Source organism: Bufo gargarizans, chromosome 5, assembly GCF_014858855.1.
Source record: "Bufo gargarizans isolate SCDJY-AF-19 chromosome 5, ASM1485885v1, whole genome shotgun sequence".
In the NCBI taxonomy this organism is placed as follows: Eukaryota; Metazoa; Chordata; class Amphibia; order Anura; family Bufonidae; genus Bufo; species Bufo gargarizans.
The window spans coordinates 351,694,162-351,708,406 of record NC_058084.1 but is presented as its reverse complement, the minus strand read 5'-3'; the positions used below and the strand labels follow the sequence as shown (position 1 = coordinate 351,708,406).

Genomic DNA, 14,245 nt, shown 5'->3' with positions numbered 1-14,245 from the left:
TCGCAGCGCAGGGAGAAGGAACGCCCACTAGTGAAGCTGATGTGGAGCAGGAGAGCAGACAGTAATGGGGCACTGCGGGCGAACGGAGCGGCGCCCAGGACTAATGGTGAGTGCTGAGACTTCGCTGGGCGCCGCTCTGTGTGGGAAATGGGAACAGTCCTATTATTGGTGGCTCAGTGCGCCCGCCCCTCCTCTGCCCCTCTCTCCTCATTGGTGGCGCAGTGCGCCCGCCCCCCCCCCCCCCCCCCCCCCCCATCCTCTCTTCTCATTGGTGGCAGCGGCAGCAGCACCACAGGGGGAGGGAGGACAGCTTCCTTCTCCCTGTGCTGCTGAGAGAATATGAGCGCGCCGATAGCAGCGTGCTCATGTTCAGAGATACTAGACTGCCGGGCCGCAAAGATATTCATTGCGGGCCGCATGTTTGACACCCATGACCTAAAGGGTTAGCAAAGTTTGTAAAATCAGTTTTGAGCAACTTAAGGAGTGTAGTTTCTACAATGGGGTCATTTATGGGTGGTTTCCACTATGTAAGCCCCAGAAAGTGACTTCAGACCTTAACTAGTCCTTAAAATGTTGGTTTTGGAAGTTTTCTTAAAAATTGTAAGAATTTTCTAAAATTCTAAGCCTTCTAACATCCTAAAAAAATAAAATATTTACAAAATGATTAGACGGACCATAATGCAATTCTATGACTGAATGCCTTTAGAGGCATTCCGTCATAATAGAAGTCTATGGGCTGTAAAACGGATCTGTCCTGTTTCCGTTATTTTTGAAGGGTTCACTTTCTGTTTTAAACGCTGAAAAAATGAAATTTAGAAAATTGCTAATTTTCACAAAATTTGGGGCAAATTTGGGATTTTTTCATTAAACAATTTCTGACTGTCATGAAGTAGAATGTGTCACGAGAAAACAATCTCAGAATGGCTTGGTAAATAAGAGTTCCAAAGCTATTACCACATAAAGTGACATGTCAGATTTGCAAAAAAAATTGCCTGGGCAGGAGGGTGAATACTGGCCAGGGGTGGAAGGGGTTAAGGTTTATTTTCTTTTGCACTGTTTAAGTTACATATAAATTGTGGTGTAAAAGATAAATGGAGATATAGCTATCTCTCAATCTTTTTATTTTTTTTGCTGTGATATAAAGTTTATTTGCTCCTTTTTTATTTTTATTTTTTGTCGTGTAAATATCTTATGTGTAGGTTTTTAGTTTTATGTAACATGCACAAAAACATGTCTTTTAGGCCTCATGCACACGACTGTTTTTGTTACGCATCCGAGCCGCAGTATTTGCAGCTTGGTAGCGGACATGTACACTTATATGGGGCCGCAAACGATGCTGACAACACTCCATGTGCTGTCTGCATCCGTTGCTCCGTTCTGTGGTCCGCAAAAAAATATATAACTTGTCCTATTCTTGTCTGTTTTTGTGGACAAGAATAGGCAGTTATAATAATGGCCGTCCGCACCGTTCCGCTAATTGCGGAACGCACACAGACACCATCTTTGTTTATCGGATCCGCAATTTGCGGAGCGCAAAACGTACAACGGTCATGTGCATGAGGCCTTATACTAAATGACATTTTTGGTAGACTTTTTAACAATGTAATTACATTTTTTAGAACATAGCGGTATTTTGAAATCCTGTTGTAAGAGTACTATGTGTACTATATGGTTTGCTGGCATACTCCTATTTGCCAGTTCATTTTACTGTCTCTCAATAAAAAAAAAAGCTGCTGTTAGGGCAACATTAATGCCATGTTCACATCTGCAGCTGGCAGAGAAACCAGTAATCGGCTGGACAGAAAATTTTGTGTGCATTGGTTTTTGTCCAACCGATTCTCGGCATATTTGCCGGGTAGCCGCCTGATCTCTCTCGGACCCTATTATAATAAATGAGGTCCCGCGGACAGGTGGCAGTGTCAAACCGTGCCGACTGTCTGTTCCATGCCAGTACATTCTGCCAGAGAGACAGCCACAGGTGCCTTATATGCTCTAACAGCAGATATAATGAAAGCATACTTGTCACTTCATTATTATTTTTTTAATAAGCTGCCGTGTGTACATGAGCGTTATTTGACCATTTTTCTCCTTTGCATGTTGCATCTCTAACTCTCATTGGTCTCTGAGCTGGTGGGTAGGGACTAACTTGTATTGTGTCTGCATGTAGAGTGCACATGGACTCATGGGTTCACGCCGAACCACTATATAGCACATTATAGAACCGTATTGAACAGTATAAATGTGAAGAGCACTTGGAGTTGAGATTAACACTTATCTGCAAGTTTCTTGCTGCACTCCCATCCCCTTTCCTTTCCATAAACCTCTATGGGGTGATATAATGAAATCCTTCACTGAGCAAGCAGCCTTTCTTGTTAAACTGATTTTTCAATAATTTTAGCAATAGTTAGTTTAGTGACCACTGAGCAGACGGCCCTTTGTAGGTCTTCAGTGCTGGCTGTAGATATCTCCTCTGTCTTCTGCCACGTCACTAGGAAACCTGGTGACTCAATCATAGAGGGAAGTCATGCCACTGTCCTGGGCAACGGCTGTGCAGCAAGGGCCTGTTCAGGATAATGAAGCTGTTAGTACTAAGGCCTCTTGCCCACGAACGTAAGGGCTCCGTGCATTCCGCAGTGTATGGGCACCAACCGTGTGTGAGCCGCATGCGGACCACGGACCCATTCACTTGAATGGGGTCCACGATCCGTCCGTTTCACAAAAAGAATGAGTTCTATTTTGCGCAACGGAAGAACGGAACACAGCGAAAGCACTCCGTAGTGCTTTCGTGGGGTTTCATTCTGTGCTTCCGCTCTACACCGCATCTTCAGATTTGCGGACACATTTAAGTGAATGGGTTTATCCGTGATGCGGCATGAACGCGGCTGATGCCCCGTGTATTGCGCAACCGCCGTATGCGGCCCACAATGCGGCCACAGGAGCACTACGGACATGTGCAAGAAGTCTATCTTAGGGAGGCACTATCTCCAATCTTCTGCAGCAATGCCAAAAGTCGTTACTGAAGTTTGAGGAACTGTATTGCCTGCTGTCAAAAGATGGACAGTTGTCAAGTTAATGTACTTTCTCACTCGTGACCATGGGTAAAGCTGCTGCCACTAGAAGACACTCAAAGCAGATATGCCAGGCTTTCTTATTATTTTTTCTCAATAGCAAAGCACCTGCAAGGACTTCCACCTTCCAGATTTAAATCTGTATTATTCCCGCCGAAAACTCTCATCACCTTCATAATTTTCTTCTGTGTCACGATACAAAACAAATGGGACTTACAGATTGTTACATAAAGATCCTGAAAATCTCAGTTGTGCAAAAGCAGCTGGGGAAACCTAACAGTTGTGTGTTACGCTCTGCCACAGTGGGGAACCTGTTTGATTTATATGTTGGGAAATACTCTGAGAGATGCCTCTGAAGAATTTAAAAGGGTTTTCCAAGACTTTAATGTTGACACGATCAGCTGTATGAGAAGGCAGTGGCGCTCGGCCTTCTCTGTGCGCCCCAAGCATAGCGCTGTACATTGTATAATCGCTGTGCTTGGTACCACTCCTCAGCCCCATTAACTTCTATGGGACTGTGCTGCACCTAGGTCATATGATTGGTGACTGTGTCGTCACTGGCCTAGGAAAAGCTGAGAGAAGGCCACAACGCCTCTGTGAGTGCCGCAGCCTTCTCGAGCAGGTGATCTGCGGGGGTCCTGGTGTCAGACCTACACCGATAACATACCTCCACCGATAACATACTGATGACGTGCCCTGAGGATAGGTCATCAGTATTAGGCTACATGCACACCACCATTCCGGTTTTTGCGGTCCGCAAATTGCGGATCTGCAAAAATAGGAAGCAGCCTGTGTGCCTTCCGCAATTTGCAGAACAGGCGGCCCACGGAATGGAGCAACGGATGCAGACCAGAACTACGTTCGTGTGCATGAGGCCTTAGTCACAGAAACCCCTTTATCTGCTTGCTATATAACTGCTTATGTCACCCATAGACTCCTGTTGTCACCCATTGACGGTGTGAAAAAAGTCCTGCCTCTAAAATGAGAAGTCGTAGAAAACACTTGCAGTTTTACTTTATACCAATTTGTATAGCTCTCCCCCTCTATTTTCTATGCCAGACTTTAGACTGTATTAGTAGAATTACAAGGCGTTCGGTAAATATTTTTTCCCTATAGGTTACACAGCAGTTGAACTAAATGTAACACAATGAGTGCAATGGCAGTTCTAAGCATCCAAGTGAAATAAAGCAGTGCTTGTTCTGTACAGCTTGTGCTGTGTCCTAAGATGTCTTGACCAGTTGGAGAAGCAGATCCCAGACATGAACTGCAATAATCTGAGCAGCGCTTCACTTAGTTTTGGCTCCAGTCCATGTTTTTGTTTTGTTTCCTTTAATAACATTGGACATAATGGCTTTTTTTTTTATGCAGTACTTTAATACATAATAAATTTTAACTGTGGCCTAGAGTGAACCTAAGCGATATGATTGTGTAGAAATGAACCTTTTGGCATTGACATTAGTTTACCTTTCCCTGGGTGGCCACTAGGTGGCGAGGTTGTAACAGTTTCCCCACCGTTTGAGCCACAGTTTTATGATTAGACATCTTGCCAGCTAGAAGATGTTGAGAAAAGGACAAGTGTCCATGAAGCAGGTACATAGGAGATGTATTGACAAAAGGTTACTATGGAGCATTATTTTTTATTAAAAAAATGTACAGGGGTTTCCGAGATATTTTTACTGCTGACAGGTCATCCGTGTTTGATCTGTGCGGATCAGGCACCCAGGACCCCCACTGATCAGCTATTTGAGAAGGCATCGGTGCTCCTGGGAGTTCCGTAGCCTTCTCTCTGCTGACCAAGCCCAGCGCCGTACAAGCGAATATGCAACAGGTCACCCAGCTTCATAGATACAAGTCTGCTGACAGATGCTCTTTAAAGTTCCTTACACACCATGCAGTTGAAAATTAAACAGGCAATATACGAAGGGTGTCAAACCACATTGTTGCTGTGGTTTTCAGTGTGGCTGGGGAAATTTGTAAATCACTAGTGTTTAATCTATAAAAGCCGCAGTGTTATCCAAAAACATGTCAAAACTGCATGCCGTTTTTACAGTTCTTTTAGGGGTTGTCTCACTTCAGCAAACAGCATTTATTATGTAGAGGAAGTTAATACAAGGCACTTCATTTCACCAATCAAGTTTGTTAAAACTGTGCCAATTTTAAGAGATGTGCATATTTTAAAAAATGTTGGTGCAAATCACTGTAACGGTGTTCTTAACTTAGACCAGGGATCAGCAACCTCCGGCACTCAAGCTGTTCTGAAAGGTACAACTCCCATAATCCTCCTTTCACTTCTATGGGAGTTATAAGAACACCCAAGAAAGTGTGCATGCTGGGCGTTGTAGTTTCACAGCAGCTGGAGTGCCAAAGGTTGCTGATTCCTGACTTAGACAGTCACATAAAATGTCTTGGTGAATGTGGGCCTTTGTTTCCACTGGGGATATGCATTGTTTTTATCTTGTTGCCTCCTACGGGCTTTAATCGGGATCTGTACCTATTTTATGCACTTTTTAATTATTCTTTAACAGAACAGGCACTTACTAATGTATTGTTATTATCCATATTGCTTCCTTTGCTGACTGGAATACTTTTTTCATCACATTATACACTGCTAGTTTCAATGGTTATGACCACCCTGCAATCTATCAGTGGTGGCTGTGCTTGCACACCATAGGAAAAAATTTTGGCATCTCTGGTGGCTGCCTGGCACCATGGGACTACATATAGGCTGGTGTTTTTTTTCCTGTAGTGTGCAAGCATGGCCATCGCTGCTGGATTGAAGGGTGGTCGTAACTATGGAAATGAGCAGCATATAATGTAATGGAAAAATGAATCAAGCCAGCAAAGGCAAAATGGACAATCACAATACATTAGTTTTGAGTTCCATGATCTCAGATCGATATGCACTTTGAAACACAATCCTTAAAGTTCCCCTGTAAAAAGTTCTTAGCTGCCCATCTGTCCCTTGAACAGACAGTGCAAATACGTTTTGAAAATGAACCGTGCAGCCTAATTGTCTGGGATATCAGCCAAGCCATATCAACTAAATAATAAAGATACAGAGGATGGGGGAGCACCCTGTAGGTGAGAGAGGTTGGGGAGGGAGGGTGATTCAAGCACATTATATGGGAAAGTTCAAGGGCAGCCTGGCTGGGCCAACAGGGAAAAGCCATGAAAGATTGTAGAGTGTCAGTATATGGAAAAATAAGGACAAGGAGAAGAAAATTGGTGGGATCAGGAAGTGTTATATGAATAAGGGCATATGAAGGACTTAAAAGCAGGGGCTATTTTAGTACCATTTAAGAAGATACTGATAGTTCGCATTGTAGCAGAGAGCAGTCCAGTGGTGTCGAATGAGGCAGTAGTGTTCCGTGCAGAAGATGTTAGTTCCTCCATAAATATATCATTCTCCTTAGAAAACTAAAGGGAAAGAGAAGGAAGAGCCTGTTTCCTTTTAAAGATGCATACGCACATAAATTTTGAGATCACTCAGTAAAGGAGGAACAAATTTGCCAGGTCCAAGGACATTGTAAGACCAGTGACCGACCTTATGACAAAGGCTACTTTCACATCTGTGGCATTGAGATCTGGCATCTGATCCGGCAAAACGGCAGACGATCGGCCGGACACAAACCACAGCATGTAGCGGTTTATTTCCAGCCGATTCTCAGCAGTTTTGCTGAAATGTGGTGGGATTTCCACCAGACCCCATTATACTTAATGGGGCCAGGGGACATTCCGTTTGCATCTGGCCATGCCGGATCTGTAGAATTTCAGCTGGCTGATCTCTGCCAGAACAGGCTGCCACAAACGCTGAGGCAGATGTGAAAGTAGCCTAACCTCCCAGAATTGGCAGAGGATCAGGCAGGGTCAGAAGATGTGAAGGTTACCTTCTGCCAAATGTGTAAAGCAGGGCAGGCACATCAAGTAACTGTTGGCTGAGCAATTGTTTGAATGACACCCATGTCTAACCATCCATCTATACATAGACATTCTTGATGGCAGCATATCTCCTGAGAGCGAAAGGATCGGCCAGTTGAAGTGCAGTGCCTTATCTGATGTCAGGGGAGAGTTGGGAGGCCATCATACACAGTAAATGGTTGGCCAAACATGCCAAAACTCAGTGGGTCCATCCAACATAGATCTAAGCTGTCATATGAGCTCCCACAATGCATTGCTCTATGGTAACAGGAACCCAGCAGAACTCTGAATTTATCTTGATCAACCAATAAAACATTATGTAATTAAAAGCAAGACAAGATTGGTTTTACCGGAGATGGCTCTAAATTCAATGTGAAATCGATAAATCTAGAATGTTGCTTCATGTTCTATAACTATATATTTTTATGTTTTAGAAAAGCACAAGAAGAGAATAAAAAAGTTGTTCTGGCTGGATGTGTTCCTCAGGCTCAACCAAAGCAAGACTACTTGAAAGGCCTTAGTATAATTGGGGTAAGATGACTGAATTGTGCACTGGTCCTCTCCAGCACACTCATAATTGACTTGCATAATGTCTTATGGATTCATAGCGTAAACTGTACCTTAAAATAATGTACGTTATGATCCTATATATTGTACCCAAGGGCAGCAATTATTCAGAAAGTTCTAATTTTGTCAGCAGGTTTTTAATCAGGCACTCTAATTGGGGATGAGAAAATTTTATATTTTGAAGTTCGTATGCGGGTTCGTGCTGTGGTATTTACAGAATTTCGTTATGGATTCCGTTACCACGGACCCTACACAATTCCATGCCTTTAGAGGCATTCCGTTGTTCTTTCCGTCATAATAAGTCTATGGCCTGCCTAACTGATCCGTCCGGTTTACATTATGCTGTAGTCCTCTCCTGCATAATGTAAACCGGACAGGTCCTTTATGCAGGCTATAGACTTCTATTATGACAGAATGAATAACGGAATGCCTCTAAAGGCATTCAGTTATGCATGCAGTCATGGATTTAAGTTATGGTCCATAGTAACGGAACCCATAATGCAATTCAGTAAATGCCACAACACGAACCCGCACACTAACGTCAAAATATGATATTCACTCATCCCTTATCATAATGTTGGAATTGTGTAAGATGCAGACTTTCTGACAAAGGAGCATTAGCGAGTTATGGATGTTCAGAAAGCAAACCTTTTTTCAGAGTGTGGTTTGTATTATACCATGACTTTTCTTTGAGAAGAACACACAAGATTAGATTGGCTAGTATGCATAGTATGTTGGCTAGTATGCATAGTATATGATAGTATAAAGCAAACAAATATCAATATAATGCTAACAGGTTGATTGAAGACATGAAACAAAAAGTGTTAAACCAGCATATTTTAGATTCTTCAAAGTAGCCCCCTTTTGCTTTGATGACCGCTTAGCAAATTCTTGGCATTCTCTCAATCAGCTTTGAGGTAGTCACCTGAACTCCTTTTCAGTTAACCACCTCCCGTCCGCACGTTGACTATAAACGTCCGGGAGGTGGTTCTCTATTTCTGAATGGACGTTCCAGAACGTCCATTCAGAAACTGCAGCTGCATGCTAATCGTGCAGCTGCTGATCGGGTTGCCCGCTGTCAGTGACAGCAGGGCAACCCAGAGAGAAGTCGGGGACCAGTGCCCAGGTGTCCCTGCCTTCTAGATCGCTGCATACACAGCCGGGACCAGAGAGTGCAGGAGCTGTGTGAGGTCTTTCAGAGACCTCGATCAGCCCTGCACTGAGGCTGTACAGCGCTGTATTGTACTGTACAGCCCCTCTGGGGCTACTATGTCAGCCCCAGTTACAGGAGAAATCAACAGTGGAAATAAAAAAGTGAAGTAAATGTCCCCCAGAGGTCTTGTATCACCTTACGGGGGACGAAAAGTGTAAAATAAAACATAAGATAAAAAAATATAATTTCACATGTAAAAAAATAATTACCCAAGTAAGAAATAAAAATAAAGTTAAAAATAGAAAAAAATAAAATAAAATTAGACATATTTGGTATTGCCATATCCGTGACAGTCAGCTCTATAAATATATTGTATAATCAACCCGGTCCGATAAACACTATAAAAAAAATAAAATAAACTGTCAAAACAAGCCATTTTTGTCACCTTACATCACAAAAAGTGCAACACCAAGTGATCAAAGACTTATGTCCCACAAAATGGTACCAATAAGTCGCCTCATCCCACAAAAAATATGCCCCTACATAAGAAAATCTCTCCAAAAATGAAAAAAAACTATAGCCCTCAGAACATGGACACATTAAAACATAATTTTTTTGTTTCAAAAATGCTGTTGTGTAAAACTTAAGAAAAAGTATAGATATAAGGTATCGCCACATCGTAACAATCTGCTCTAAAAAAAGTCACTTGACTGAACCCCTCAGGTGAACGCTGTAAAAATAAATGAACTGTGCTAAAACAACCAATTTTTTGGTCACCTTGCCCCATAAAGTGTTATAATGAATGATCAAAAAAAATCATATGTACCCAAAAATAGCACCAATAAAACTGGCACCTTATCCCCTAGTTTCCAAAATGGGATCACTTCTTGGGAGTTCTACTGTAAGGGTGCATCAGGGGGGCTTCAAATGGGACATGGTATCTAAAAACCATGTGGATTTCCTTTTCTTCTGCGCCCATACAGCAGTTTATGGCCACATGTGGGGTGTTTCTGTAAACCACAGAATCTGGGTAATAAATATTGAGTTTTGTTTGGCTGTTAACCATCGATGTGTTAAAGAAAAAATTGGATTAAAATGGAAAATCTGTCAAAGTGAAATTTAAAAATTTGATCTCTATTTTTCTTTAATTCTTGTGGAACGCCTAAAGGGTTAACAAAGTTTTTAAAATCGGTTTTAAGTAACTTGATGGGTGTAGTTTCTACAATGGGGTCATTTATGGGGATATCCACTATGTAGGCCCCACAAAGTGACTTCAGACCTGAACTGGTCCTTAAAAAGTGGGTTTTGGCAATTTTCTTAAATTGGAAGATTTGCTTCTAAACTTCTAAGCCTTCTAACATCCTAAAAAATAAAATGACATTTCCAAAATGATGCCAACATAAAGTAGACATATGGGAAATGTTAAGTAATATTTTATGAGGTATCACTTTCTGTTTTAAAAGCAGGGACATTGAAATTTAGAAAATTGCTAATTTTTCATTTTTTTGTTGTAAATTTAGGATTTTTTCATAAATAAAGGTGAAATATATTGACTCAAATTTTTGACTATCATGAAGTACAATGTGTCACAAGAAAACAATCTCTGAATGACTTGGATAAGTAAAGGCGTTCCAAAGTTATCACCACATAAAGTGAGATATGTCAGATTTGCAAACTTAGGCCTGGTCAGGAAGAGGGCAAATGGCCGAGATGGGAAGTGGTTAAAAAAATAAATGAAAACCTTTCTGATAGCCATAACTTTTTTTTATATCTCCATCCACCGAGCTGGCTTGTTTTTAGTGAGACGGACTGTAGTTTTTATTAGTACAATTTTTGGGGTGCATACAACTTTTTTGAGAACCGTTATTCAGTTTCTTCTCTGGGATTCTGCCGTTCTACCTGCTGACCTGTGCCTTGTGCGCAGCTCAGCAGGCAGATTACCATGGCAGGCCTGGGAAGCTTCAACAGGCCCCAGGCTGTCATTGTAACCAATTGGATTCCCGATCGGGGGCTCAGATCGCAAGACAGAGGGACCCGCATTCCTCTGCCTAACCTCACAGACGCAGTAATCGCTATTAAACACATCTGTTGAGGTTAAATGACCGGTTTCAGCGTCATCGCTGATCTTGATCGTTGCGGCCGGGTGTGTTCTGTATTGCACAGCCCACACTTGCTGCCAGACAGCAGCCCATTCCAAACAAGCTCTCAGCCACTGCGATTTACAGGTATGTCAAGGTGGCTGAAGGGGTTAATACACTGTTCCTCAACTCTAGTCCTCAGGCCCCACTTGTCACTAATGATTTCAGAATGAATACCTGTGGCAAGTCCTGATACATAGTTCCCTGAAGTACTCCTACCAGTCAAGAGAAAAAATTAATAAAAATAAAGATATAAACACGTTTGACTCCAGGCAATCCTAGTTTGTTAACCTGTGGATATCCCGGGATATAGGAGAGGGTGCACAGACTGCAATCCAAGCCTTGGAGCACAGTGTGTTTACAGTGACTATTCTTAAAGGGGTATTCCAGTTTTAGAAAAGTCATTGCATATTAAAACATTGTGTGCTTGTATAATATACTGTACATTTATTCAAAATGATTTAAATAAATTATTAGTAACCTTAATTGGGTTATCCCATGATTAATGTAAAAATCCAATATCATGGTGTAATTTCTAACAAACTTAGAACCACTTCACATGGATCCAGAGATATCGACATTCATTGCTCAAATTGCTCTGCTAGATTTATTTTAAGCTGGCAGTTTAGGGGACATGTCCTTTCTTCTGCAGCTGGTGTAATTTGAAGGATGGAACTCTGTGAGCAGGAAAGAAAAATTTGAAAAAGGGCAAACAGTAGGTGGCGCTATACAGATAAATTTCAGTGAATAACTCTTTGGCTATACAACATTTTTACATACTTGCAATTGCAAAAGTATTCAGATCTAGGTGCTGACTTGAAAAAAGTAGTATATTTTTAGTGGAACATATCTTAATGTTTTTATCGCAGCCTTTTTCTGTATATACTCTAATAATGTAAGACTCATCTGGAAAAGGAGTTAGCGCGGGGTTTCGCATGGATCCCAGACATGTGTAAGCCAACCCTTACACCTTATTTAGGTTTTGCGCCTGCTGTGGTCAGAATTGAGTAATTTGTGCTCAGTAAGTTCAGTGTCTGTCCTTTCCCACCTAGTAGTAAAACTTACCTATGAGGTGCTGTGTAGTATATTATCTTCCTGTAAAGGGCAGTAATTTACTTAACGTAGAAATGTTAAACTAGTTGCAGGATCAACCAACCCTTTTCACTGGCTGTCAACTGAACATGTATTGGGGACTCCCGACTCTCCTCCTCCAGATGATGTGAGGGTAGAGAAGTAGCTGGCATTTTGTTTTCAAGGAGATAAGCTGTGTCTGACAACAGCTTACTCCTCTCTCCCCATTGAAAACACATATCCATTCAGTCTAACCAAAAAACCCGTGTATATGGGGGAGTCAGGGAATGATAGTTGTCAGATTAAAAATACAACTGCTATTGAAGATGTAAGGCTCAGCTCTTTTAGCCTTGTAGGCTCCTGTGAATGACATGAGAATAGTGAGATATTAGGGGAAACTGTAAGGGGTTATCATCCTCTTTAACCCCTTAATAACCTATGACATACTTTGTATGTCATGATCGGGTGTTATCGCATCATAACATTTACCGTATACATGCGGTGACACCGACATGCAAACGGGTGTCATGGATAGCTGAGCTGTCTGGGCATCGGGCAGGAGACCATTCAGAGTGGTCCCTGCCTTTGGATCGCTGTGATTGGTCAGTGAGATTTGACTGACCAATCGCAGCATGAGCATGCTTGGCGGCAGGCTCAAATCCTACAGCGCAGCTCCAATCTCCTCAACCTGTCAGTGAGTGTTGGGGAGATGGTGGCTAGGCCGTTAGGGAGTCCATAAAGCCCCAATTCAGGATGGCCGAGTGGTAGCAGCTGCCATGGCTATCATCGGTGCTGGCACCAATGACTGCTGTTTTAACTCCTTCCATGCAGCGGTCCCTAGGGACCACTGTATGGAAGGGGTTAACAGGGAGGTAGCTTCTTCCCTCTCTATCAGGCCGCTACATTACATTAGTTTGAAGGGTTAACAGAGGGAGGCAGCGGTCCGATGGTTACCACAGCAACCAGACACCTTACACAGGCATCCTGGCAGGAACCTGTGCTGGACAGGTTCCTACCAGAGGCAGGAGCCTGATCAGATTTAGGGTCCATTCACACGTCTAAGTGTTTTGCGGATTCGCAAAACACTGACACCTGCAATGTGCGATCCACAATTTGCGGGCTGCACATCAGACACTGTAATAGAAAATGCCTTTTCTGGTTCGCAATTGCGGACAAGAATAGGACGTGTTCTATTTTTTTTTTCAGGAACGGAATTGCGGATCCCGAAAATGTGGATGCGAATCCCAGAAATGTGCATTCGTATCCGTTCCAGCCCCATTGAAAGTGAATGGGTCTGCAAATTGCGGAACGAATGCGAACCCAAATTACGGACGTGTGAATAGACCCTTAGTGTAAGTCAAAATACTCTGCAATACACTATACGTTGTACTGTAAAGCAATCAGAGCAATGGGCCTGGGTACTAAAATCAAGTCCAGCAAAGTCAGCCCTCCAAAAACCACATGGTGCCTTTCCTTCTGAGCCCTGCCTTGTGCCCACACAGCAGTTTAGGACCACATATGCAGTGCTTCTGTAAACTGCAGAGTTAGGGCAAGGCTCCATTCACAGGTCCACCATTGTGGTCCGCATCCGTTCTTTGGACCCGGGATATCTAAATATTATGGTTCAAATACCCTAGGCTACTAAATTCCCATTTCAGGTCTATTAAAACATAACATTTATTTCCATATCATCACCACGACGGCCATACAAGGAGATTGACCCCTGACCTCTGTAGGGGCAGGAAGCAGAGAAGGTTTAAATGCTCCCCTCCCACCACCAAACACCAGTGTTTCCTGTCCCTACAGAGGACAGGGGTAGAGAAAGGTCTCCGCAGGCAGCCGCCGTGGAGATGAAGGTCCAGGAGTGGGGAGTCGCGTACTTGCTTCTCCGGGCCCCCCTCCTGTCAGCCTGCGGTCCCGTACCAACGCCGGACAGGGGGGGGGGGGGGGGGGGGGGGGGAGGGAGAGACTCTCCTCCGGTTTTATCTGGGGCCGGCTCCCGATGCACGGAACGCCCGCTGGTTCATTGAAACCATGCCGGCTTGTGCGCCCAAGCGCCGGGCGGCGCTATATAAATTCGTCACTTCCGGGTTGCCGGACGTTCCGGAAGTGACGCGGACGGAGGGGGCCGGTCTCAGAAGGCGGGAGAATTCAAATAGTTTCTCCTACCACAGCGTCCTGCGTTGAGTACATTCCCCATTCTGGGCTGTGTGTTTCAGGATGTCTGCATCGGACCATACAGAGGCCTCTGCTCTACCGTCTGTAAGTTCCCCATAGGGGAGAGTTTTTTTTCTTCCTCTCACCTGGGCTTATTATTAATGAGGATTTTC

The 14,245-nt window shown here is 43.2% G+C and overlaps 1 protein-coding gene across 3 annotated transcripts in view; it reads left to right on the top strand.

The window, feature by feature from the left end:
- Positions 1-14,245, top strand: part of CDKAL1 (CDK5 regulatory subunit associated protein 1 like 1) — a 908,375-nt gene that overhangs the window by 200,984 nt on the left and 693,146 nt on the right. For all 3 annotated transcript variants that reach the window (XM_044293876.1, XM_044293878.1, XM_044293877.1), the window contains one exon: positions 7,421-7,517. In XM_044293876.1, coding sequence (XP_044149811.1) covers positions 7,421-7,517 — 97 coding nt within the window. The remainder of the gene's footprint in view (positions 1-7,420; positions 7,518-14,245) is intronic.